Raw genomic sequence first — 26038 nt, 5'->3', positions numbered from 1 at the left:
GCCCAGCGACATCTTTGTCAGGGAGCAAAATGGCGTCCTACTGTATGACTGTCAGTAGATTAAGGGTAAGTTTACGGATTAAAATGCAGTTTAAATGTTTCTTCTGTGGTCTAGGCTTGAAGGTATAAAGTGAAACTTTAGTTTAGTTTTGTGTATCTGCTGTTAGAAGCCGATAAGAAGGGTTTTTGTTGTTTGTAAGCGGTGTTTTCTCCTCAGTGTCTGAAGCTGCGCTGTTCAGGTCACCGTGACCCGCAGGGCTGCTTCTCATCGCTGCTGTTACAGAACCGAAGACTTTTACTGTTTTATCTGCCCTAATGTTCTCATTTTAACCTAATTAAGGTCTTGGGAGTTTTCTAGTGTTGTGTTAAAACAAAAAATGTGCACTTCGGTTTATCTCCTACTTAATCCATATGTCTATTGAATGTGACCGGTTCGTCTGCAGTTTGGGAAATAAAATCTCTGGATTTATGAATAATGGGGCCAAAACAACTTGACAGCTATTAACTGTTGCTGTAACATTTAAATTTTATCTTTTCCCATGTGTCCTTCGTCTTATACTGAGATTAGAATTTACATTTGCTCATGTAGAACAAATTACACATTCGTTAAAATTATAGTAGACTTATGGGTGGGCGTTATGACAAAAATATAATATCGCGATACTTCAAGAAATTTTCATGATACACCATATGTCACGATATTTATATTTGACATCTGATCAGTTGAAACTGAGAAAAAAAGAACGAGTAGGGGTACATTAAGAAAAGTACTACTATTCTATACTAAACAAACTGTAAATACAATGATTTTTATTTAATATTTGGCATACTGTGTTGCACTAAATCCAGGATTAATTTTGCTCACTTCATAATAAAAAAGGCAGTTGGCCAGTGTTCTACAAGTGCTAACAATATACACAATATGTTCAGAAATATGTATTGTATTATGACAATGTATCACAGCTACTGTATGTACTATCATATTGCTTGGCTGTAAGCAGACCTTTAACTGTTGTAATAATTCACATAATGACACATAAATGCATCCTCTTTGCACCCCCTAAACTGAGCCCTGAACATACTGCATATTTCAGTTTTTCTCATGCTCTAATGCAGCCATTTTAATTTTAGGTTTTATTTATGTAGCATATTTTTGAGACCCAGTGCTCCTGCACCAAATTTAAAGTAAGGAAAAAAAGAACCTATCAAATGTAAAAGTACAATATAGACACAAAGCAAAGCATGTTATATTAATTGCCATTAAAAGTTAAGGAGGTACCTTTTTGGAGATACAAGGTTATTGCCTGACTGTGACAGTGTGTGTAAGTGTTGGATAAAGTTTGATGAACTTCTAATGTAAACATGATGATAATGAAGTTTAGAGAATGTAGTGTTCTGTATTGTGTAGAAAAAAAAACTATGAAATCAGACCTAATTAGAGAAACATTGGCACCAATATGTCTCTCGTACCAGTTTAACAGCAAAAGCACCTCATAAATTTGAATTTGATTGTAAATCAGATGTCACAAAATGGTAAGTGCTGCTTATGACATTCACAGTATGACTGCTGTTAAATGCTTCCATCACAAAAGAATATTGTGTGGCTTTTCTTTGTCTGCTTGACAGCCTTTTTGATGACCTTGTCAGTGATGGTCTCAGGGTCATTCCCATGACCTTCCTTGGGGAAAAAAATAGCTTGGAACACTGAGAAACGTCTTGTAATATGATACCTTCAGTGAATAAAGAATTTAAATGTTTGTACAGTGAACTAAGGTAGTGGCTCCTAACCCTGGTCATGGAGGACCAGGGTTAGGGGGCCTTGCACGTTTTTGTCTTTTTCTGCCAAAACACACCCACTTCAACTCGGGAAGGGTTTGTTAATTAGTGGTACTGAACAATTATAGCACTGAAATAAACAGCATGGGTGCATATATCAAATTTTATGTGTTGGGTGTTCCTTGTCACATGCAGTTTGTACCTGTGGTAAATGAGTCATCTCACCACTGCCTTTATTTAGGAGTTTATTGCACTTGTTATGCTATGCCATGGCAAAGTTTGTTGTGAGAAGCTCTGTAATTCTCTTTTACTCTTAGCTTCATAGTACAGTCTGAGCTCCACTAAAGTACAGGCTGGAATAGAGCTAGTGTGCTTGTTGCAACATGGGGTTACTATGTCTAATCTCTTCTAAAAGAGGGTTTAGTTTAATACATATAATTTGATAAAAAAGGATGGAGCACTGACTGGGCCTGTGCCCAGAGGCCTTGGGGTGGCCTTAGCCCACGAGTACTGAGGGGGCTAAAATACCTGGGACAGCAGTCATAAAAATTACAAGGCTTGTAGGACCACTGTTTTTGCATTTCAACTCTGTTTGGCTTAAATGAAAGTAAGGGAAAAAAGCCTCATCCTAAATTATCTTTAGACATACAAATCATACAAAAAAGTGCAAACTGTGACAATACTACATATTAATAAGACTAATTTTGTTTAATTTTCAAACAAGAAAACATTGCTCATTGCATTGCTCGTAGTGCACATAAACACAAATGTGAACAATTGTAACATCTCACTATTCTATTCTAAAGAATTCTATTTTGGCCAAAAATGAGCACATATTTTATTGAATATTAAATGGTTATACAGGGTGTCCTAAAAAACTTGACAACATTTGAGATGTGAATATCTGAGTAACTACATGTCCTAGGCAAATGAAATTAAATAGGCTTCATGTTGAACTATACAAGATTTATTTATCAAAATTCAAACAAGAAATTCAGAGGGATGTAGATTTTATAACTGATTTCACAAAGCTTCACAAATGTAATATCTTCCGATACTGGTGGTCGTCCAGATCCCTTTGCCCTGCACAGACAGCCTTCCTCTTTGAATTTTTTGTGCCATGTCCAAATCTGCTTTCCAGTTGGTGCATTTTTATTGAATTTTCTCAAAAATGCACACTGCACACTCTTGTTTGACTGTGTTCGAGCATATTCTGACACACAAAATGCCTTTTCATTTCTAGTGAACGCCGTCCTTCAACCTGAAAAAAAAATTACAAATTAAACTTGGTTAGTTTTTACACATTTTGTTAAAATTTGAGATCATTTGAGGGAGAATTGGCTATGTTATTAGACTACGAAATTATGTCAATTTTTTTGGGACATCCTGTATTTGACCCTAAGTGATGCAGTCATATTACCACTTTAAGATCAGATGTGTTTTTACAGCTCTAAATGTTGACTACCTTTTTTTTACATTCTGAAAATGGTCATAAATGCATCTGTGTAAATGTTTTGAATGAGTAAAATCTCTCTTTTTCTCTAGCTTGTCCTGGGTGATGGGGCCAGACGACTTCATGTCTCTGCTGCCCTCAGTGCAAAAGCGAAAGTGGCGATGAGCCGCTTTGAGGCCGGCTCTGCCGTCAACTATGGGAAGCTGCTCGACAACATCAGCATCGTACGCAAGAGGTCAGTCCCTGCCCTTGGAATTATGGGAATTACCTTTCTGTGGATGTCACATAAAGCAGTATTTCTCTCAAACATGCTAACATGGATAAGAGTGATGGAATAATGCCTTTAAAAACAACCCAGCAAACAGCAGTATGCCAAGTCAGATTCAAACTAGTGTATGAGCTGTACAGTGTGCAAGATTCACTGGCCGGTGGATGTAATGCTAGGATTACTGTAGTCTTGCCTGGCTGGATTCTAGGGTTTGACTAGAACCTGGCTAGTTTATAATATCCATTGCATTACATGGTTTATCTGCTGATTCACCTCATCAGTTAATGACCAGGTTTGGTTGATGGTAGGGCAAGAAAGCTGTGCTGGGCTTCAGCTATCCAGGACTGGAATTGTGCACCACTGAATATCTCAGTCCTTAGAATGATTAGTTTATTTTTGTCCAACAGTTTGTTCCAGCTGTTGACAGTTGAACAAATCACACGGTCATGGTGTTTCTTAGAATTTGGGTGGGATTTATGAGTGAACAGGTGCTGTCCAAATGGACTTCCATTCAGATGTTTAGCAGGTTTTAGTGAATGTTTCAAAAGTCAGAAGAAATGGCAGATTAATCTGTGTTTCCTTCAACTTCTGTTTTGTGCAAAATCATGCTTGTGGCATATGGTGTGGGCAAGAGTCTCTCTTACTGTGTGTGGAGTGTACATTGGAAATGAACAAAATAGCCTTAAAGAGTGGCTAAAAACATAAATTAGATGTTAGAATTTGCAGCTAAGAGCAGTTGTTGTGGTCAGTCATGAATCATCCTCTTCCCTGCCATGTCTTCATTCCTTTGTCTCTGCCTTTTTTTGTCTCTCACTGGTCAGACTGAACCGCCCCCTCACTCTGTCTGAGAAGATTGTGTATGGTCACCTTGATGACCCGGTGGGTCAGGAGATCGCTCGAGGCCGTACGTACTTGCGTTTAAGGCCTGACCGGGTGGCCATGCAGGACGCCACAGCACAGATGGCCATGCTGCAGTTCATCAGCAGTGGACTCCCCAGAGTGGCCGTGCCCTCCACCATTCACTGTGACCACTTGATAGAGGCCCAGATTGGTGGAGTTCAGGACCTTCAGAGAGCCAAGGTGGGAGACTGTCGAGTTTGACACAGATTAATTGGCTAACGTGGATCCTAGGATAATTAGCAGTACCATCATCTCATTTGGTGTGATTTCAGCACATTTGACCAACAAGCTGAAATTTAACTTACATTTGAAAGGCAATCACACAGATTTTTCAAAATTCTTTCATGAATCAACCAGTGGGATTTAAACAGCATCATTTAGAATGGTTTAAGGTGAAATTATAGCATATTTCAGACTCATTACAGTGCTTGTGGTAGGAACCATGCCTACAACACAAATATAGCAATTGTATTTACTATCCTAAAGACCATTGAATCTACATATGAGTTGGTGTAATGTTTATAATAGAATAGTAGTAAATTTGGGAAAAAAAAAAATTCTTTGGGAACAGTGAGAAGCCTTATGCTCTGCATGTACGTCCTTATCTAAGAATTAAAGTACAACAATGTATTGGGCAACAGGCAGCATGTTAGTGACCATTTTGTGTAATAGCTTTCTCTGAGGGAGCTTTTAGAGGCATTAAATATTCTGGATATCTGGATTGTATCACCACCACTGTGAACAACTCTTGACTGAATTCTGCAGAATTTATTCTAAACTGGTGGAATTCCTTCTTAACATTCACTGGTGCATTTTCCAGTGAAATAAGTGATAGTGTGGGGGAAAAAAATCTAATTTGCACGTATTTTGAGAAGTTTGCTTAGTGACAGTCGGTGGGGTATAAACTTCCATTACTTCATTAGCAATGTAACTCCAGTTAAACAATAAACAAGTGAACTTCAGACACCAGACAAGTCTTGGTGGGTCGACTACATTTGAAGTAGAGCAGAAATTGTGTAAAACAGATCTTCTGCTGAATTTTAAAGAGTTTTTCAAATAATTGATTAATTTCACCCTCTGATTTAATTACCTCATGAATTGAATCTGAATTAATTGTTGTAATTCCCCTCATGGTAGCTTTGTGAAAAAGCACAGTTTTTGAACAGCTCCACAGCATTGCACTGTTTAGTTTTCCCTGCTTGAACCCATGTGTTTGAGCTAGCAAAGAGCTTGGTGATTAGCATAATTATCTTATTTAAATCAACACCATAGATCTTCTAAACATGTGGATCATGTGCTTTTCACATTGGAAGACAGTATGAGAGTTATTAGGCTTTTAAAGAAAACTGTCTGTATGGATCACAGATGCTTAAATCTGAAGCTCCCATAAAGTCTCACTGGGCATATCCAATTTTTAAGAAAAGGCGAGGCAGACCTTGGATTCCAGTGATGCAATGAAATGTAACACCTGAGAACAGCCCGCTGTCTAAACACAGAGTGAGCAGAGGAGGAACGCCAAAGGTACAGAGATACTGGAGACAACAGAACTGCAGAACCATGAGAAAAATGGAAGACAAGAGGCCGAACCATGGTTAGTAGAAGTCCACTGATCCTTTGACACAGTGGAACGACAACAGCGTGAAAAAGGAGCAAACATTGAAGAGAGAAAATGAACTACACAGCCGAAAGCTGCTTTCTGACATGAACAGAATACATTTTCTGTTCATTTAATGATAAAGACATAATTTGGTAGTGCTAATGTTAGACTGTGTGTGAATTATACTGTTATATTTAGGCCTGTCAGTCATAACATTTTTGCTGAAAACTAATTAGTTGGAAAAGACCATTATGCTTGGAACAGTTGAAGGAAAAAGAGGAAGAGAATGACCAGCAACAAACGGATGGATACAGTCAGATGAATCATGAACCAGCCATACAGAAGACTGAAGATGCAAACAGAAGATGGGATGTGCTTGAAAAACACTAAACTTACAGTCACTACTAGGAGCCAGAACCAACTTGATGGCACTTTTTAATAATAATGATTATCAGTAGAAAGAGCTACATTGGCAGATTACTAATTTTGCTTCCTAGTGATCCTCACTTTGTAGCTAATATTAGGTTGTACCTGTATGAAATAATATGCTGTGCTGTAGTTGCACAGAATCATGCGCAGAGTCAAGCAAAGTTCACTTAGGGCCTTTTTATGCCTTGCGTTAACATGTTTTTGATGATTGGGTCACATGTGGATTTCACTGGACAGCGTGAAAAGCCAGGGGAAAACACCTCAGGACGTATTGTGGTCTCTGGCCAAACTGGGGAAGCATTTTAGAAAAAAATGTAAATCCAGCCAGTTTATCCAGACACAATCTGGTCATGATGCAAGGTGTGAACAGGCTCTTTGTGTGAAAAATATAAGTACTTCTGCAAAGCATACATGCTGATAACATTAGTTATGTAAATAACAAATAAACAAACCCTCCTTTAAGTATGTTATAGCACCCAGTTAAATGTTTCTGCTTTCCTCATTTATATTTGTCTCCACCCAGTTAAGGGAAACACAACCATGATCAGGCATATATATAATAATTATGAGGTTAAAATCCAGATATGTTGACCTGCTAGTGTTTTGATATTTATATCAGCCAGAATATCTGGGATTAGGGCACGGGGCTTAGTCCAACACTGCATTGAAGAACAAGATGCAAAAAGTTGCAAAGGTACATAGGACAGCCATGCAGATTATTTCAGGAAGGCTGTGTAGCTGGTTTTAAATGAAGCTCTTAGCCACAAGGCACCATGTGTTAGTGAGATTACCACAGTTAAGGGGCGTTGGAAAAAATAAAATTTTGACCCAAGAAGTTTCCACACATGCTGCAACACTAAACCTATATATAACAAATATTAGAATGATTTTTTTGTTGTTAACATGGCACATTAAAGAGGAATTCTGCTGGGTTTTTTTCCTAATTTTTAAACAATCATTGAATGTGTCTTGATGTGAGGTGTTTCACTATAACACTATAAAGATAATTTGTAAAGGACGTTACTGACTCAAATTTCTTTACAGTGGTGGTGAAAGGAACCAGGGGTTTCATTGTCTACAAAACAATTATAGGCATCTTATGTACTGTCCAAAATGACCATGTACACTTGTCTTATGAGTTTTTATGTCATGTTCATAATAGTAAAATTGTGGTGAATCTGGAAAAAAAAATTATTTGGGGACTATTTTGCTTTGACACCTTGCATGTACCTCTCCACTGAAAAGAAGTTTGAGGTCAAAAGCTCATCTCCAAACTATTGTAAAACAATGCCTTAGGCATTCATAACCATTTCTTTCAGTGAGGTAGCTTTTAGAGGCATTAAACTTCATAGGCATCTGACTCTTATCACTGCTGCTGTGAATAATTCAAACTTGTTAAGTTTCACTAGAACGTAGTACATCACATCAGACCTCTGAATGACTGTTTACATTTTAACCATTTAATGATGCAGGGAATTGGTGAAATTCTCCTGGATTTATGTGGTCATATGTTTGCACCTCATATATTTTACAATGGCTCAGCCATTCAGATTTGAGAACCAGAGCTATTTATTTTATTATGCTTGTTTAAGGCTTTGAGCTGGGTTTACTGAGGTTTATCTTAGTCACAAAGTGACACATCCCTGAAATCACTGGTCAGGTGGATTGCTTACATGGCATTTCAGTGCATCACTGCTCAACAACGTGTTTGTACTTTGATACTGTAATGAACAGTACATAAGGGTCTGGAGAGCTGGTCCCAGATCAGTTTTCTCCCTCTGAATGAGGCCTGATAAACTTGGTGACCTTTATGTTTGCAGAAGTTACTTAGAAACAGTGGTTGGATTTACCAGCTCATCATTTAAATCATGAGTTGGAAACTAAAAGCACTTATTTCCTTTTTGGCGGTTAGGAAGTGAATCAGGAAGTCTATAACTTCCTGGCTACAGCTGCAGCCAAATACGGTGTTGGCTTCTGGAAACCAGGATCAGGAATCATTCACCAGGTAAACAGCTCCATTACACGTGCCAAATTATATGTATGTACACACAGCATCTCCTACTCAACTACACGCAGATTAACTACTTGAGGTATAAATGTATTGATGCGTCAGCCTGAAGGTTATTATTCTATGGCATCAATTTTAGAATGTTAGAATTGATTAGAATAACATTCAATAAAGTATCCACTAATATTTCAACAAAACAAGATTGTTTCCCTTCCCAATGAAATGGTTGGTTTGTTGTTTTTCTGGTCTGTATTTTACTGTTGTGTAAATAATTCTTCAGACACATTGGTGTATATAGTGTAATGTTTAATCACAGCTGACAAGGGCATCGCTAATTTAAGCTCTATTTTGGTGCTCAGAATAATGTTATTGGTGAAATGACATTTATTGGACATTAGTGATCAAAACCATTAAACAACAATTTGTTTAATAAATCAAATATTTGTATTTCATGTAATCATTTTATATTGTTGTTGTTTTGTTTTGGCTTGCTTAGCCACGACAGGATGCCACAGCTTTAACTGACTCCCTATTTGACACTATTAGGTAGATGAGGAATAGAACTTTTGATGTTGTCTCAGTTTCAAAACCCACCATTGTTGATCTGTTGTAGTTAACTGCTAACTAGGGATGGGCATTTCAGTCAAATTTGATTTTCTTTTTTTTCACAACAATATTCAAATAATATATGATGAATATGCTCGGGTGTGTGTTTGTTTTCTTTACTTTGACCAAAATGTAAGGTTTAAGATGATGTTTAGACATGTCATAGTGCTTATCTATGAGAACACAAAACGTTAGAAAAGCTTATTTGTGTATAATCAAACACTCTGATTTACTGTAAGATTTATTTTTTAAGCTTTCATGACTTTTCAAATGTTCTGACTCATCCTTACTGCTGACTGCACAATCCAACTATCCCAAACATTGTTAGCTATGTTAGCACAGGTATATTTATTAATTAATTAATTTATTTATTTATTTTCTTTTTTGTATATTGAACTGTGGCTCATTCGTAAGGTACAACGCTAATGAAAGAGAATTGTGTCCTGTCTACCTTTTTATGGTACTTTAATCGATAGATCCATCTATTCTTCCTGGGTATATGTATCTATAGACTTGATGATATTAGCGTATATTGTATACACATTTACTGATTTGCTGAGCTTAGCTTGTACTCAAAGATTTATCATTTTAGAATCGCGTGTGTTTAAGGATCCAGGGCTTCTCTCTCTCTCTCTCTCTCTCTCTCTCTCTCTCTCTCTCTCTCTCTCTCTCTCTCTCTCTCTCTCTCTCTCTCTCTCTCTCTCTCTCTCTCTCTCTCTGTGTGATTAAATGGCAATTATGGTCTTAAATAACAGGTCATGCTGTGCCCAATATGTAACTAATTGTGCAAAAAGAGCAGCACGTATCATCTTTGACGTATTTCCATTCTATCTAGTTTGCGTACTTGGAAGGTGTAAAGAAATACTTCAAGGTGATTGGACAGAAGCTCTCGGATGGTGTACGAGAAACAGGCTCAAAAACCATAGTGTGTTGTGTGTGTTTCTCCCCCCCTCCCCCCCCTCCCCCCCCCACTAAGCAGCCACAGGAAGTGCTTTTTTCATAGAAATACTAAGAAACCGTGTGTTTGCAGTGGAAATGTGAACTCTGCGTTATGGTAGCAAACTTGATACATACCGAACTATGTAATCATAATAAGCTGTCCAAGAGGAGTTAACCATTTAAAAAAAATGTGTTTTTGTGTGCAGAGGGTCTTTAAGCAGCAGACATTCTGGTAACTTATTGATGAAAATTGTTAATACATTTACTATGTATCGTGGAGAATTTTGAGATTTTCTAATGCGTTGAAACATTTCCTAAAGAATAATAATCTGATTATTGTGAATGTTCTAATTAACCTGCACATACAGAAATTACCATGAGATACATAGAGCTGCACATGCACCTGTACACACGTTACTACTCAACTACTACACTTACTGTTTACCTGGCGTTAAAGAAATGTGTTAAGATGTTTGATTGCTCTATAGATTATCCTGGAAAATTATGCGTACCCTGGAGTGATGCTGATTGGCACAGACTCACACACACCCAACGGTGGCGGTCTTGGGGCCATCTGCATTGGAGTGGGAGGAGCTGACGCCGTGGATGTCATGGCAGGAATTCCATGGGAGCTGAAATGTCCCAATGTGAGTTCTGTCATAAGTAAACCATCTCCAGCTGTATTTAAACGCTCTCATCTCTCTCCCTCGGGACTCTCTTCTTTTTCTCTTTGATTTTCTAGTGTCCTTTCAATTGAAGTACAATTTTCATGTTATTTACTTTCATTTTTAGGCTTAGAAGGCAGTTGTAGGCTCTTATCCTCCTTATACTAATTTTAAATGCCGTCTCTCTCACTCACTTTCTCGCCTGCTCTCTCTTTCAGGTGATTGGGGTGAAGTTGACAGGCAGTCTTTCTGGTTGGACGTCTCCTAAGGATGTCATTCTGAAAGTTGCGGGCATTCTGACTGTGAAAGGAGGTACAGGTGCTATCGTGGAATACCATGGACCTGGAGTCGACTCCATCTCCTGCACAGGTGCATATATACACCATTTACATTATGACCCAGAATCCATCAAGTTTACGGTGTTCACCTTTTGCAGCTTTCTCAAAGTATTCCACAAATGAGAAGCCTGACTTTAGCAGTCATTTCTGTTGTTTAGGATTACCTTCAGTGTTTTCCAGTTGTAAATATTGCAGTTCAGTAAGGTTTTTAATCCTGTGTTTGTGTTGGTTTCAGGCATGGCAACTATCTGTAATATGGGAGCTGAGATTGGAGCCACAACATCCGTGTTCCCTTACAACCACCGCATGAAGACCTATCTGGAGAAAACCGGACGCAAAGGTAAACAAACGCACGCATCCTTAGTTATATTATGATTGTTTACCCCTATGTCATGACTGGTCATATTGTTCCATTTAAAAGAAGGAAAAGATGTTTTTCTGTCATCATCCATCAAAATGTAGTAACTTTTGCATACCTCTGAAACATCTTTTCATGATAAGTTTTGTCATTGTGCACCAGCAGGTGGAGAACATTAATTTTAACCAAAAATGTTGTTTTATCTCTGCCCCCCCACCACCTCCACCTATCAATGGGCAGAAACACTCAGATAGCTCGGAGACCCTACCTGATACCATTTTACTCAAATACAGTGTCCTATACAAATATTTTTTTACAGCTCATTTTGATCATGATTACCAGGGGTGCCAATATTTGTGGAGGGCATAGTATGTCAGAATGTCAAGACTTATAAATAAAGTGGTTCAACTAGGTTATCAGCACTGATGAGCTCAGTTCCGACATGTTCTCACAATCTCACAATGATTCATTCTTTTACTGTTGTTTTCAGAGATTGCTGAGCTGGCTGATGAGTATAAAGACTGTTTGGTTCCTGACTCAGGCTGCCACTATGACCAGCTTATTGAGATCAACCTGAGTGAGGTAGGTCAAACAGTCTTCACTCGGTATGAACTGAGTGAAGACGAGGGATGGGACAGTATTAAAAAAAAACAAACAAACAAACCGGTTACATGCGTAAACAAATGTTTGGCACCCACATCAAATTATGTTTTGTTGCTTTTTCTAAATAAAACTGATGAATAATTTAACATTCTCTACAGGGAGCGAACTTAAATATGGCATTTTTCTGTTTTGCTGTGTTTAACGTTTAACGTACTGGGGGAAAAATAAAATGTACAACATAAAACTTTGTACTGGCCTTTTACCCCCAGTGTGTCATATTTAGCATACTAATTGTGTGTTAAAATGTGCAGAAGTGTGTTCCCTGTAAGATGTTAATACTGTATATATTATTAAAATATGTTGAACATTTGTTGTAAGGCACTAATACACAATCATTTCACTGTGTGTGTGTGGTGTGTGTGTGTGTGTGTGTGTGTGTATATATATATATATATATATATATATATATATATATATATTAAACATCGGAAATTTCATTACAAAAAATTAACTCCAATTTAAATAAATCTGAAAAATATTCAGACTGTATAACTATATTCAGGCCTACAAATATAATCATAATTGGAGCACACTGAAGGGTAATGCTAAATAGTAGATATGACTGCTTGAGACTTGAAGCTTCTCATTCACAGAATACTTTTGGCCAAATAATGCAACTGTTTACTGTTCAGTTTCTAACTTTGTAAATGTGTGTTGTTCAGGCCTGGGGTTTAATGAAGAGTGTCAGCAGTAGTCTGTTTAATTTCAAAGTGATAGTCTGTTTATCAGAATTGTCTAAACTGTGATTTATCATTAGGTTTTTGTATATCATTAAAACCAGTCATCCTGTTCCTATTCAAGAGAATCTGAATTAATTTGACATGCATGCCTACGCCACACGTTACTGTGATGTTTAAACCTAGTTCTTCGTCTTTTTGCTTGTTAGCTAAAACCTCACATCAATGGACCCTTCACTCCTGACCTGGCTCATCCAGTGTCTGAAGTTGGAGCTACAGCTCAGAAGAATGGCTGGCCAGTCGACATCAAAGTGGGTAAGTTGATGTGCACACATGCACATACACTTCCCAAAACTAACTGTATATCCAAATATTTGTTATAGTTAAAGTATATTTTGGCAAAAAATATCTGCTTATTTATCCTTACGCCAAATAGATGGTCTAAAAACTATGACTGTGTTGCAGTATAAGTTAAGATCTGACAAGATCAAGAAAAGATTTTTTTGCAAAAAAACTGCTGTTTGCAATATGAATATGAAGTTGCCCTGGCAACAGATATTGGAGTTAGGATATTTCTGAATTCTCTATAAAGTGGACAAACATATTGTCAAAATTCAAGCTTTAAGGTGGCTGCTACTAGTGCGACTTGCAGTTGTTTAGTGTTAGAAACTACATATGTAAGTCCCTTTGAGATTACTTAACAGCTCAGTGAGGTTTGAGGCAGTGTGTGGTTGGGGCATGAAGTTTGCCTGATGAGGCTATAATCAATGGGCTATAAGCTTCTAGTTCTGTGGTAAAACTGTGGAATTGGATTATTTTTATTATAAATTTTTTTATTTTATTATTTTTTTTGCTTTAACCCGCACTTGAAGTGCATAATTGCAGAATATGTAGGCCATCATGTTGCATCCAGATGTCTAACAGGCTATGATCTGATGATGTTTTATAGGTCTGATTGGTAGCTGCACAAACTCCAGCTATGAGGACATGGGCCGTGCAGCCTCACTGGCTAAACAGGCTCTGGATCGTGGCCTGAAATGCAAAGCCCAGTTCACTGTCACCCCTGGATCAGAACAGATCAGAGCCACCATTGAGAGAGATGGATATGTACGCGTTTGCACATACACATAAAAAAGAATCACATAGAAAAAGTTTGGAGCAATATTGTTTTTGTTGTACAATAATAACTAATACATTAAGCTTGAATGATAATGAAGGTTTAGAGAAACTATTATTGTCTGCAGAATTATTGCGAGAAACTATATTATTGTGATCCAAGTATAGTTAGTAAGTACACATGCGCATTACAGAGCCTTACCCTGTAGCTTGTATTTTCCTTTATGTTAATATAATTATCATGTAATAACCAACTGGGCAAGCTTCTAATAATATATAATATCCATTGGTTTTCCAGGTTTGTGCGATCTTTCCATGTGATGTTTAAAGTATGTACAGTGGAGTCCAAAAGTCTGAGACCACAATGAAAATCTGATTTATTTATTTATTTATTTTTATTTTTTCCCCAGTTAATCCTGGAGAATGTTTTAGACGTTTGAAACTTAACACAAAAACAAAAATGTTTGTTTAAGTTATATGAAGTAAAATGAAGAAGAAATATCCAAAATTATGCACTTTTTCTTGGTAACAAATTTGTGATGCTAAAGCCAGACCATGTAAAGATCAGAGTTTTCTCTTCCATTGAAGTGTACTTGATCTATTCATTAGGCTTTTGCATTAACTTGTGGAGCTCATGCAGCTTAAGTGCACGCTGTCATTAAAGCTAAAGAGGAACATAATGTATTAAACACTAAGCAATTCTGGAATTCATGTAAATATTTCAAAGACTATAAGTTTTACTCAAATTGTTATGGTGATATTTGTTATGAGAACTGCTTTAAATTAGAAAAGAATGCAAAATAGAAGCATTTTCAGTCTCAGACTTTTGGAACCCCATATTTATGTGTAGTTCATGGGTTAGTGATGTTCTACTAGTATAGTCTATAATTACATGTCATCTTGTCTATTGTATACTAACAATACATTAGAACAGTAGGTTAGAATGACTGGTCATATCAAGCTAAATCAAGAATAAAGAAAAAATGATAGGGAAATTGTACATGGGCGATTTAAATATATACTAGACGTGAAAGGTATTATTAGATGTTTTGTTTAAAATGTCAGGTAATTTCAGAGCAACAATAAGTTATTACATGATTAATAATATGCTGTAATTATACTTTTTTTTTTTTTTTCAAGTGAGGCATGATTGCCACTTTCGAAATACAAGGCCTTCGAGATAATAATTTTCTTATAACTTCATTCTTGACATCTAAAGCTCTGTTTATTCTGTACACACAGCCTCCTAGCCTCCTTTTTATTCTTTGAGAGCTACACAGTTAGACAGGACCTAGTACGTTAGAATGATTGTATACATTTATATAAATTTTCACGTTATTGAAAACATTTGATTCCAAACTTTGTGTACACTCCTATATTAATTTTTGTCTAACCTGTGCAGGCTAAGGTCCTAAGGGATGTGGGCGGTGTGGTTCTGGCTAATGCGTGTGGACCGTGCATTGGGCAGTGGGACAGGTGAAGGAACTGCAATACACTGAAACTGTTCTCATAGTCTTCATTTGCTTTACATTTACTGTACCCCGTTGAAAACCAGACACATTTCTTTGTATTGTATGTATCAAGTGTGTTGTATTAATGAGAAGTGTGTGTGTGTGTGTGTGTGTGTGTGTGTGTGTGTGTGTATCTTTTGCAGACGTGATGTGAAGAAAGGTGAAAAGAACACCATTGTTACCTCCTTCAACAGAAACTTCACTGCCAGGAACGATGCAAATCCAGCCACTCACGCTTTCGTCACCTCACCTGAGGTACACAGACACACACAACTGAGACACAGAGACGTTAGTCTCTTTTAGGGATGTAAATGATCTACAGATTAACTGTTAACCAACAAATAAGCAGTTGTTTGACCAATGGTGTCACTTAAATGTATGTTTCATTTCCAACAAACAGCAGTTCTTATCTGGATAGGCAGGTGTATCATTCAAGTTGAATGTTTTTGGATTGTACACACGAGTGCACAGCAGGCAATTGGTTAGATAGATACTAGATAGGCCTACTAAAAAATGAAGTATGCAAATAAAAATAGTGATGTTTTGGATTTATTTTTTAAACTTTATTTATTTATTTATTTTTTATTCTGGGAGAAAGTGTGATGTATGGTGGTATTAAATCATATAATCGTGAATGTACAACTGTCAGCCCCTCTGCATTACGTATGGTATGTTTAATATGGTCTTGGTCTTTTACTTCATATACTGACCATTCTACTGAATTGCAGTCCCTCTGCAACAACCAAGTTTTCAGCCCATAGATATTTAGTCATTATGTTATGATATCAGTTTAAGGCATTCATTGAAATAGCAATAACCTAAATATATACAAAATCATAATCTCTAGGGTGCTTTCTATTGGAAGACAGCTGTCCCAGACCTTAACCCCTAAATTTCAGCTTGTGAAAATTATACTTTAAAAGAGATTTTTGATTTCTTTTAAAATGTGGAAAAGTTTGAATTTATTTTTATGCCTTTTTTATATTAAGAAACACTTACAAAATGGTGTCCCACGTTTTCGTTTAACTACCAAAACACAATGTTTTAGTTTGTAGACGGACCCTTATTTTAGCCACACCCGGTCCTTGCACTTGCGTTCCAGTCCTTCATGGCCACATGGTGAGCAGTTAGATTCCATTGTTTTGAAGTAAATGTGCCCCAGTGTCTGAAAGTCAGTGTGTAACGTTTAAGAAATGTCTCTACCAAAACAAACACGTTAAACATAGTTAAGGCAAGGGGTCATTTAAAAGGACTTTAGTCTAAAGGACTTCAATCCAAGTCAGCTAAAAGTCTGAAATGGGTTTTCAACCCTGACTTTGAACCCATTCGGTTGAATGGTCCATACACGCTTATGCCTGGCCTTTCCTATTAGTACTGTGTTCCACAGTCCACACAAGGAACACTTTAATATCTCACTGCATTAATACACAATTCAGTTGATGTATGCACTCATAAGTGTGTGTATATCAAGTATTTTACAACAGCTCTGAATGTGGCTCAGCATATCACATTTTAGAAACGGAACCATTTTATAATATTTTGATTTGTCGCGTCTTTGATTGTGGGATCATTGTTGGTTAACGATTAATTGTTGACTAATGTTGGTTGGTTATCTTTCAAAAGAATTTTCCAAAATTTGCATCCCCATCCCTCTTTTGTATAAGGCACAGACAGAAACACCTGATTTACAGAAACACTTGCTTTTGTCAGTTTATTGCATTACATACTATAGAGGTATGCACATGCATACACCTACAAACCCAGCTGTATATAGTATTTGTCTCTTCTCCTGTAGCTCATACACCAAAACTTAAGCCAAACCTTTCAGGCAGTTTTGTGCCAGCGTGCCCACACAAGCCTTAAAATCAATAACAAATTCCTTCTGTTGGCAGATATCAAACAAGTATACAAACACTGTCACTGTAATAACAGCTGCTTTTTTTATCTGTTCAGACTTGAGCAGCTTTATTGGCATGATCATAGGAATGGGCGATATAGCAAAAACATAACTCCATGTTTCCATCATACATGATATGCAACACAATATATTGTTCCTTTCGTCTGTTCAAAAAATAAAACGGTGGTGCTGCATTAAAAAACCTTGAATACATGCTCTCTTTGTAAAGAAACATGCAGTCGGACAGTATTCTTTAAAGGCCCATAACCTACATTTTACTTGCACTTTTATTTTTCCCCCCAAGTTCCACTTATGATATTTGAGTGAGTGTGCCAATAACAGCCATAGTTGATTTTTACATGACCATTTTCCAGTGTCTTTTTATCCCTCAGAATAAAACAGGCTGTGTGTGTTACTGTGCCTTAAAGACTCATATGTAAATGTTCTCTGTTCTAAGTAGCTGCCATGTTTCATTGTCATCATTCAGTAAGCAGTCTGGACTGAAAATTTTAAACTTCAATATGAATGGCCAGGCTAAATTACTGTAAGCTGATGAGGTGAATATTTGTAAGTGTATTGGTTTTGGTGACATTACAAAAACTGTGAATTCAGAATGGCCATGTTAGTAGCTTATTTTCCCTATGGACTGATGAGTGAACGATACGTTCACTAACACACTGCATCAAACTCTTTTATTTTCAAAAGGGAGAAAAATATAGGTTGGTATAGGTATTTTAAATACTTACGTTCTTGATAAGCTCAGAAAACCATATTGTAAGGTAATATAATATTGTAACCTCTCCCTGCTCTCTCCTCCTCCCTCTCTCTCTCTCAGATCGTCACTGCTCTGGCGATAGCAGGCACTCTGAACTTTAACCCGGAGACAGATTACCTGACTGATTCTAAAGGAGAGAAATTTAAGCTGGTGCCCCCTACGGGTGACGAGCTGCCATCACGAGACTTCGACCCTGGAGAGGACACATACCAGCACCCACCCACAGAGGGGGGGTCAGTCAGAGTGGATGTGAATCCGCAGAGCAACAGACTGCAGCTGCTCGAGCCCTTCCTGAAATGGGATGGTAAAGACCTGGAGGACTTGCAGGTGTTGATTAAGGTGAGAGAGAAATATTTTATCGTGAAGAATTGTAGAATTGCAAAGTTTGTCATTCATTAATAAGGAAAGTGAAGCTGGAGACTTTAGTTGATGTATTTTAATTAATTGGGCAGTAGGTTATTAACACTGTTATAATGCCTCATAGGTACATTTTGTTTTGCCTTTTAAATACCATTTGAAAATGCCAGCTGCCCTTTATGTTGTATCAACAATTTGTCAAATGGGCTGTCAGAAATGTAATTAAAATGAATTAGAATAAAGTGAAGTGTACATCAAAATGGACCTTTTTCCTTAAAATGACCATGTTACCTTTTTTTTAAAATGACCTTTACAGCTGTTTTTCTATTTTTATGGCTATTTTTTAAAGGGAAGTTCCACGATTTTCAAAGTTTATGCATAATAAAACAGTAAGAGGTAAGTAGTCATTCAGAGTGGTTTGATTTGAAATGCTCCGTTCTACAGAAACTTACTGAGACAGAATTGTTCGCAGTGGCAATGATGTCTTTAAACAGTTTAATGCCTCTTAAAGCTCATTCCCAGAAAAGTATTATATGACATGGTTATGAATACACTGCTTCATGCCTGAGATGGTTTAGAATAGTATTGATATGTCTAAAACATATTTTAAATCCGTACATGGTGGAGAGGTACATGCAGGTTGTTATATGGCAATATAGTCCCCAAAGAAAATGTAATTTTTTAGATTTACTGTTTTTACCATTTTTAACATTTATGCATATAAACTCAAGCACTTGTCACAGGTTGTTTAGGGGAAGAATGAATATAATGGCTATATTTGTGCTGTAGACTTTGCCATCCCTGATTCCAATGACCACCAATGACATTGTTTACATCTCAGGAAATAAATTAATCAGATCTTTTTGAAAATTTGGTGGAGTTCCCCTTTACCCTGAATGATCCGAATTGGCTGTCTGTCAACAACTTGTTGTAGGCTGGCTGGATTTTACCATTTACTCTCTCTCTCTCTCTCTCTCTCTCTCTCTCTCTCTCTCTCTCTCTCTCTCTCTCTCTCTTTTTCTCTTTCTCTCTCTCTCTCTCTCTCTCTTTTTCTCTTTCTCTTTCTCTCTCTCTCTCTCTTTCTCTCTCTCTCTCTCTCTCTCTCTCTCTCTCTCTCTCTCTCTCTCTCTCTCTCTCTCTCAGGTGAAGGGGAAGTGTACTACAGATCACATTAGTGCTGCTGGGCCATGGCTGAAGTTCCGTGGTCACCTTGACAACATCTCCAACAACCTGCTGATTGGTGCGGTGAATATCGAGAATGATGCTGTCAACAAGATCAAGAACCAGCTGACTGGAGAGTACGGTGGTGTGCCAGATGTGGCTCGTTTCTATAAGGTATGCACACTCAGGCTCTGTTGTAAGGTCTGGATTTAGAATACAGCGATACTTGCATAAATCAATGCCTTATGCTTTAATAGGCTTAATATGCAGTCACGTCACTCACTGTTCAACAGGTTCTTATAAAGCCCCGTTTGCTTTGAAGCATGTTGGAGTGTTAGATCAGGGAAATATAAATACTGTGCAAGAGTATATAGTGCTGTATTAATAACTAAATAATAATAATAGTAATAATAATTCTTATTAATAATAAATAACAAGACAGTCAGTAAGTACCATTGTGAAAAATTCATCAATGCAGCATTTACTAAACATGTAGTGCCCTGTAATGTTGATGCAATCAACATGGTCTTTCCAGCAAATTGCTCCACCCTACAGCAAGTCTAGGCTTCTGTTAGAAATCGCTTGTGTTGAAGAAAGAGCTTTGAAAGAGCACTCACAGTACATACAGAGGGACTAAAGAAAGCATAGTTATATTGGTGTGTTAATTAAACAATAGTCCATAGGTTGTTCACTTATTGAAATAGTTGTTAGTTTCAGACCTAGTCTAAATGTAACTGATCTATGTGTGTTTACGGACAGTGCAGAGTCCAGTGGTTGATGTTTTGTGTTGTGTTTCTGTGCAGGCTAACGATGTGCAGTGGGTGGTTGTGGGAGATGAGAATTACGGTGAGGGCTCCAGCAGAGAGCATGCTGCTCTAGAGCCACGACACCTGGGAGGAAGAGCCATCATCGTCAAGAGCTTTGCCAGAATCCATGGTATGTGTGTGAGAGGGAAAAAAATGAGTGTTGTGTGTATAAAAGAGTCTAATGACCTGTTTGGATTAGATTACTTTGTCAGGGGCACGTCTGTGACAAAACTGTCAGCGATAAAATTACAACAGGGTGAGCATGTTTCTAGTGGGTTGTATTTTATTTTTATCAGAATTTAATTTTAGTTCTTTAACCCCTTACCAAGCTGGGCCCAAGGTTTTAATACACACTTTTATAACCTATCATTTAGTTTGCATCAAAGTCCCTGTAGTTAATGAATAATTAGCCTTAGTATGTAATAAGCCTGGATTTTTAAGGGGTTAAGGAACTGACAGTGATACAACTAGTCTTTAATTCTAAAAAATTCTGAAAATATAAAGTTCTCTAATATAAAAAGTAATGCTTCATACCTGTAGCTTCCATTCTAATCTCTGCTTTAATGAGCCTGTGTGATTTTGCCTTTTAACATTGATCTTTTGGATGGAATATGAAGTCAAAGTTTTACCATTCAGACCAAATAAATGGTTGAGTTTCTTCAAAAGCATAATTTTTGGGGGATTTTGTGATTGGGAAAGTTTAATATCTGGTGGATGGTCTCTGATACGTGCTCTAGGAGGCTGAAAAATCTGCCTGGAGAAACATGGAGATGTGTATCCAGATGGGACTAAAATATAAGAGCACTGCTGAGTGAAAAACAGTAGGCCTGTAATTTTCTCAAGGAAAGGGGGAGAAAAACACTGACATCCGATCTGGACTGCAATAAAATTACAGAGGAGCGCCTGTAAAAGAGGAAGTTATCCCAGGACCCTAAATACATTTAATTCTGTCCAAATGGGGCTTAAGTGTGCATGATGTATGTTTGAGTGGTTGTTTCTCATTGTAATGTCAACAAATGCATCTATTTCTGTCGTTATGCACAGGATTGCAGGATTATAAAACACGTACATCACTATGAGCTTGTTTTCCCCTTGCATAACACATTTCATAACCGGATCATATCTGTATATACTTTTACCAGATTTCATTTACACTGTACTTGTACATACTAAATGTAAACAGCCTCCTAGAGCTGATATCTGTTTTTGTGATCAATTGCTGTACACAGGGTTGCAATTTGATAGATGAGCACTGTACAGTTTGAGACCGATTAGATTACAGGAAATAATTTAGTGCATCTTAATCTCAAACTTTATAGAATTTTTGAGAATTTTGGCTTTATATCTGATTGGATATTATTGTTGTGATCTGTTATAATAAATTCTAACGTTCCAGAATCGATGCTGCTGAATCGCCTCTGCAATACCTCTTATCTCTAATATTCAAATCACTTGTCTCCCTCTGCAGAGACTAACCTTAAGAAGCAGGGCCTACTGCCTTTGACCTTTTCAGACCCTCGGGACTATGACAAGATCCGCCCTGATGACAAGATTTCCATCATTGGTCTGAAGTCCTTCGCCCCAGGCAAGGTCAGTCCACTCCACTGTGCTCTTTCTGGTCTGTCTGCTCTTCTGTCCTCTTCAAGATCATCAACAGCTGGCCAGTCACTGCATTGGCATGCTGGCTAATCTTAGCTTTACTGCAGATGTGTAAATAATAGGGATATTAGTTATATTCACTATATTTAGGACCGATTCCATTCCTGCCAAAGGGGGAGACCAAACCCCAAAGCCTTTTTGCACTTTTACAGCCAAAAAAATCCCAAAAATGTCCATCTGATTATAAATTGTACCCATTTACACTAATACTGTCTTTCACATGAGAGTCAATGGTTGTTTTGCAGTTTGTTCGCTCAAAGAGCATCAAGCTGAAGTATACACAGCTGCTGTTTAACCTTTTTTTTTTTTTTGGCTGTTTTTCCCTCACTCACACAGCAACTCACTGCTGTCTGTGCAAATTGTGTAAATTCATGACTGGAGTTTTGATCAGTGACACATGCAAAATGGAAAGAAAAAGCAATAAATTCTGTTTGTGATAATTATTGATGAATAAAAAAGAAAAAAAGTCAGCAATGAGCAATAAGACTTCACAGTTATTTCTGTCTCTCTCTCGCTCTCCAGCCTCTGACAGCAGTGCTGAAACACTCTGATGGCAGTTCAGAAAGCGTTGTGCTCAACCACACCTTCAACGAGACGCAAATTGAGTGGTTCCAGGCTGGCTCCGCCCTCAACAGGATGAAGGAGCTCCAGAAGTGAACAGCAGGCGGAGCCAGGACAGGAGTTGGAGATGGGTGGGGTCATGTAAATGATGGGGAGAAAATGCACATTCAGCGGATAGTTTGTAATCAACTAGGCTAGTAGTGGATTACCCACAAACCCATTATAGAGCACAGTCTACACCTCACTCATACATACACACACATACACATATAACAGGTCGCTGTACAGATTGAACGCGCACACCAGACACACCACACACACACTCCCTCAGGATTACTGTATTGTGCAGACAAGGCAGGCGCACACACACATACGCATGCGTGCTTTTTTGTTTTTTGTTTTTTTTAATGTATTAACTGAACCTTGTCCACACCATGTCTGTCTAGCACTTCTTATTTTCATAGTGACCACACTGTCATTGTGTTACTGTAGCTGGTGTATAGACACTCCCACAACTCAGTCTTTTCTCTCTCACATCACTCTTCACTCCTTTAGCCGTCCTGTGAAAATAGCTGCTTCCGCGTTGGTGAATCCGCTTTTGGCTGCTTCTGCCTGTGGCCTGGACCTGTATCTAAAATGAATGTTAGGCTGAATCTCTTGTGTAGTGCAATATGTAGGTCACCTATTTAGTGTGTTATGTGTTTTTAAGCTATAGTTTCACGACTATAGCACTCTCCAGGGAGTAGGGAGCTATTATAATGTTCTCTAGATTTCTGAGTAGTGAGGCCAGATGTGATATTGTAATGAAAATACACGTCTGGTAACAACAAGTCATTAAATGTTTGGTGCTGGATTGCAGTGAAATTCGGCACTAGCAAGGATACACTCCCTCCAAAGCCTCCCCAAATTCCTCGAGTCTGTTTAGCTAAAACGCTAAGCTATTGGAATTGCTTTTCCTGAACACAGGTGCCAATTCTCTGCACATCATAATTATTCTGGCTGTATGGCTGTAAATGTAAATGGCAGAGGCTGCAAACAGCTGCTAGTAAACCACTGTTCACTTTTGCCACCATTCCAGTAGCATCTTTTAAAGCTAAAGTATAATCTGATAACTGTTTTTCTCTTGCAAGAGGTAATGTTTATTTTTACTGCATGTAATGTGTTAGCCTCACATCTGGAGTTTTTTTGGTGGGACTTTTCAGCCATGCCTAACATCCTTGGCCTAACGACAGCCTTGTTGTCAGAGTGCACCATCACCCTCTATGATGTTGGATTGGTTTCAAAATTACACACTCCGCTTGTTCCCTCCCTAATAAGTAAACATTTCCACCTACATTTAGCCCAGAACTTCTCATTTTTATCCTTAGACGTTGACTTCTAGGGCCACAAGACTGCTGAATTGGTTACTGATTTGAATGTTACACTGAAAACACTTCCAAAAATAGAGCTCTTCTAAAATTCTGGATTACTTGATCAGGGAGGCAACTTCTGTATAAAGTGGTCTTGAGCTGAGTGGATTTCCCCCCCAGCTAATCTCAGAGCTGTCTTTGGTAGATGCCAGAGTTAACTCACTAACCCACGAGTAAAACTTTGCACCAGTATAGATCACCGAATTGGCACTCCATCTAGAGAAGATGCAGGTTAGATTTGCCTCAGTTGTAGTCACTGCTTGTGTGGCAAACCTAGCATTCAGAGTGAAGGCTGAATTGGATGAGAGCTACTCCATAATGAATGCTAATTATTTTTGCTAATGATTTCTGCGTTGGAAATGGCCTGTTTTACCACTCCATTCCTGTAGTACTGTTGTGTGATCACTCCATGAGTCTCAGATCATCTTTAGAAACTGTTTTCTCAGCTTGTGTGTGTGCAGCCTTGTCCTCCAGCTTGTCATGTTGATGACCCCACTCTCTGTGCTGACTCACTTCCTGTCTTCACTGGTTACCATCTTGTCTTGTTCTAAGAAACCAAACGTACAACAGCGGTCTGTAGGCTGTGTTTTAACACATGGCCTATCACACATACACAACTTTATGAGTCACTCCTTATCAATAGCTAATTTACAGTTGTTTAAGTCTCTATTACAAGCTTTTACTGCTAGCAAAATGACTACATCTTTAAAACTTGAAGAATCAGTAGTGGTTTGCCTGAATGTGATCATATTTAGTAAGATGTAAGTGAAGGGTGAAGTTTTTGAATGGCTGTTGAAGAGAACTGCAGCTGAATGTCAGTCAGATTAAAAGGTAATTCCACTGATTTTTCAACATTGGTTAAAGTCTGGATTTTTGTAATGAGTTAAAATTTTCTTGTATAAAACTCGATATCAGTCATTTCAGTTTAAAATGTTAAAAAAAATCCCAGAGTCTCAAAACAAGCATGTACACATACAAATAGTCTGAGAACATTCATTGATGTTATTAGATTGTAATGGCGTACTTTAAGTGCGAATGTGGAAAGCACTTGTGGATTGACTAATTTAACTTATATTTTTCAGAGCCTGTGGTTTAGTTTTCAGGACCCACTTTAAAGTGTTGAGCTACATTTTAAGTGAAGGTTTCCTTCTGAAAAATTGGTTTTAGTCTTGGACTAGGCTGGAAACCCAGATCCTGATATTCTAAAGTTGTAAATAGCTTGTTTGAAGTGCTTTTCGATTGGGATAAAAAGGGAGAACCTAGTTCTGTAAGATTCAACAGAATGGCTGTGCACCTTTTGATTTCCCATCGTTTATGAACTGTATCTTTAATTTCATGAGATTGAGATGTATTATTATACAGGGTGAGCTTGTTATTGTTCTTGTAGTAAACTCATTCGATGCTGACTGCTTGAGATCTAAGCCTCGGTTTCTTTCCTCTGTTTCCTGCATTAACCTCCAACAATACAACTAGAATCAAGCATAAAAACAAGCATTATAGTCTGTTGTAGCTTTAGAATAACAGGTTTGCTCTGTGAAGTGTTCAGAATTATGTGCAGTTCTCGCTCACTGAGCCAAACTGCTGCAAACCGCCCTGTCCTGACCAGGCTTGTGGTCAGCACCTGTGAAATGACTTGCCAGCTGTACGATGTTATTAAAAACCCACATCTGTGTGCCAGTGATGTAATGTGCTTTAGACCTGTAATAGCGACTGAAATTTTACTGTACACTCACAAGTGCACATGCATTGTCAACTGAACTGACCTGTTATTGATATCATTTCCTAACATCTGGTATCTCATCTACATCCAAGAATTTGTCAAGATCTGTCTCCATGTCTCTTTCTGGTTTTAATATTGATTTTTTTTTTTTTTCTCTAGAAGGATGTGATTTGAAAGCTTGCAGTTTTATTGCTGGCAGAGGTGTTGATGAAGGAGTCTAGAGAATTTCCTAAATTAATCACAATAAAATATTTCAGATGATGGTAACATGTTGTTTTTAGCTTGATTTTCCATAGAAATGCATACACACATCATACAAATACATGCCAAATACAGAGGAAATGGGGCCCAAACAAATGTGCAAGACCTGCTAGACCACCAAAACTGTCT

The 26038-nt window shown here is 37.7% G+C and overlaps 1 protein-coding gene across 1 annotated transcript; it reads left to right on the top strand.

Moving 5' to 3' along the window:
* Window positions 1–25915, top strand: aco2 (aconitase 2, mitochondrial). The gene is made up of 17 exons (XM_036564117.1): window positions 1–65; window positions 3321–3463; window positions 4318–4576; window positions 8335–8427; window positions 10464–10622; window positions 10859–11009; window positions 11214–11318; window positions 11827–11918; window positions 12886–12991; window positions 13626–13783; window positions 15195–15268; window positions 15447–15558; window positions 18036–18314; window positions 19476–19667; window positions 20297–20429; window positions 21768–21889; window positions 22481–25915. The coding sequence occupies exons 1-17, from the start codon at window positions 30–32 to the stop codon at window positions 22613–22615; spliced, it is 2349 nt and encodes a 782-aa protein (XP_036420010.1). The 5' UTR covers window positions 1–29; the 3' UTR covers window positions 22616–25915.
* Window positions 25916–26038: the final 123 nt, after the last annotated feature.

This window comes from Colossoma macropomum, unplaced genomic scaffold (assembly GCF_904425465.1).
Source record: "Colossoma macropomum unplaced genomic scaffold, Colossoma_macropomum, whole genome shotgun sequence".
NCBI classification, from domain to species: domain Eukaryota; kingdom Metazoa; phylum Chordata; class Actinopteri; order Characiformes; family Serrasalmidae; genus Colossoma; species Colossoma macropomum.
Note: the sequence above shows the minus strand (reverse complement) of the source record. Positions and strands in the feature narration are given on the sequence as shown.

What these genes read in the sequence shown, in the direction of transcription:
- aco2 (XM_036564117.1), top strand. Translation starts at nt 30, where the DNA reads ATGGCGTCCTACTGTATGACTGTCAGTAGATTAAGG. An exon ending in AGGACCTTCAGAGAGCCAAG is followed by an intron (nt 4,577 to 8,334) that starts GTGGGAGACTGT and finishes TTTGGCGGTTAG; the next exon opens with GAAGTGAATCAGGAAGTCTA. An exon ending in TGCATTGGGCAGTGGGACAG is followed by an intron (nt 15,269 to 15,446) that starts GTGAAGGAACTG and finishes TATCTTTTGCAG; the next exon opens with ACGTGATGTGAAGAAAGGTG.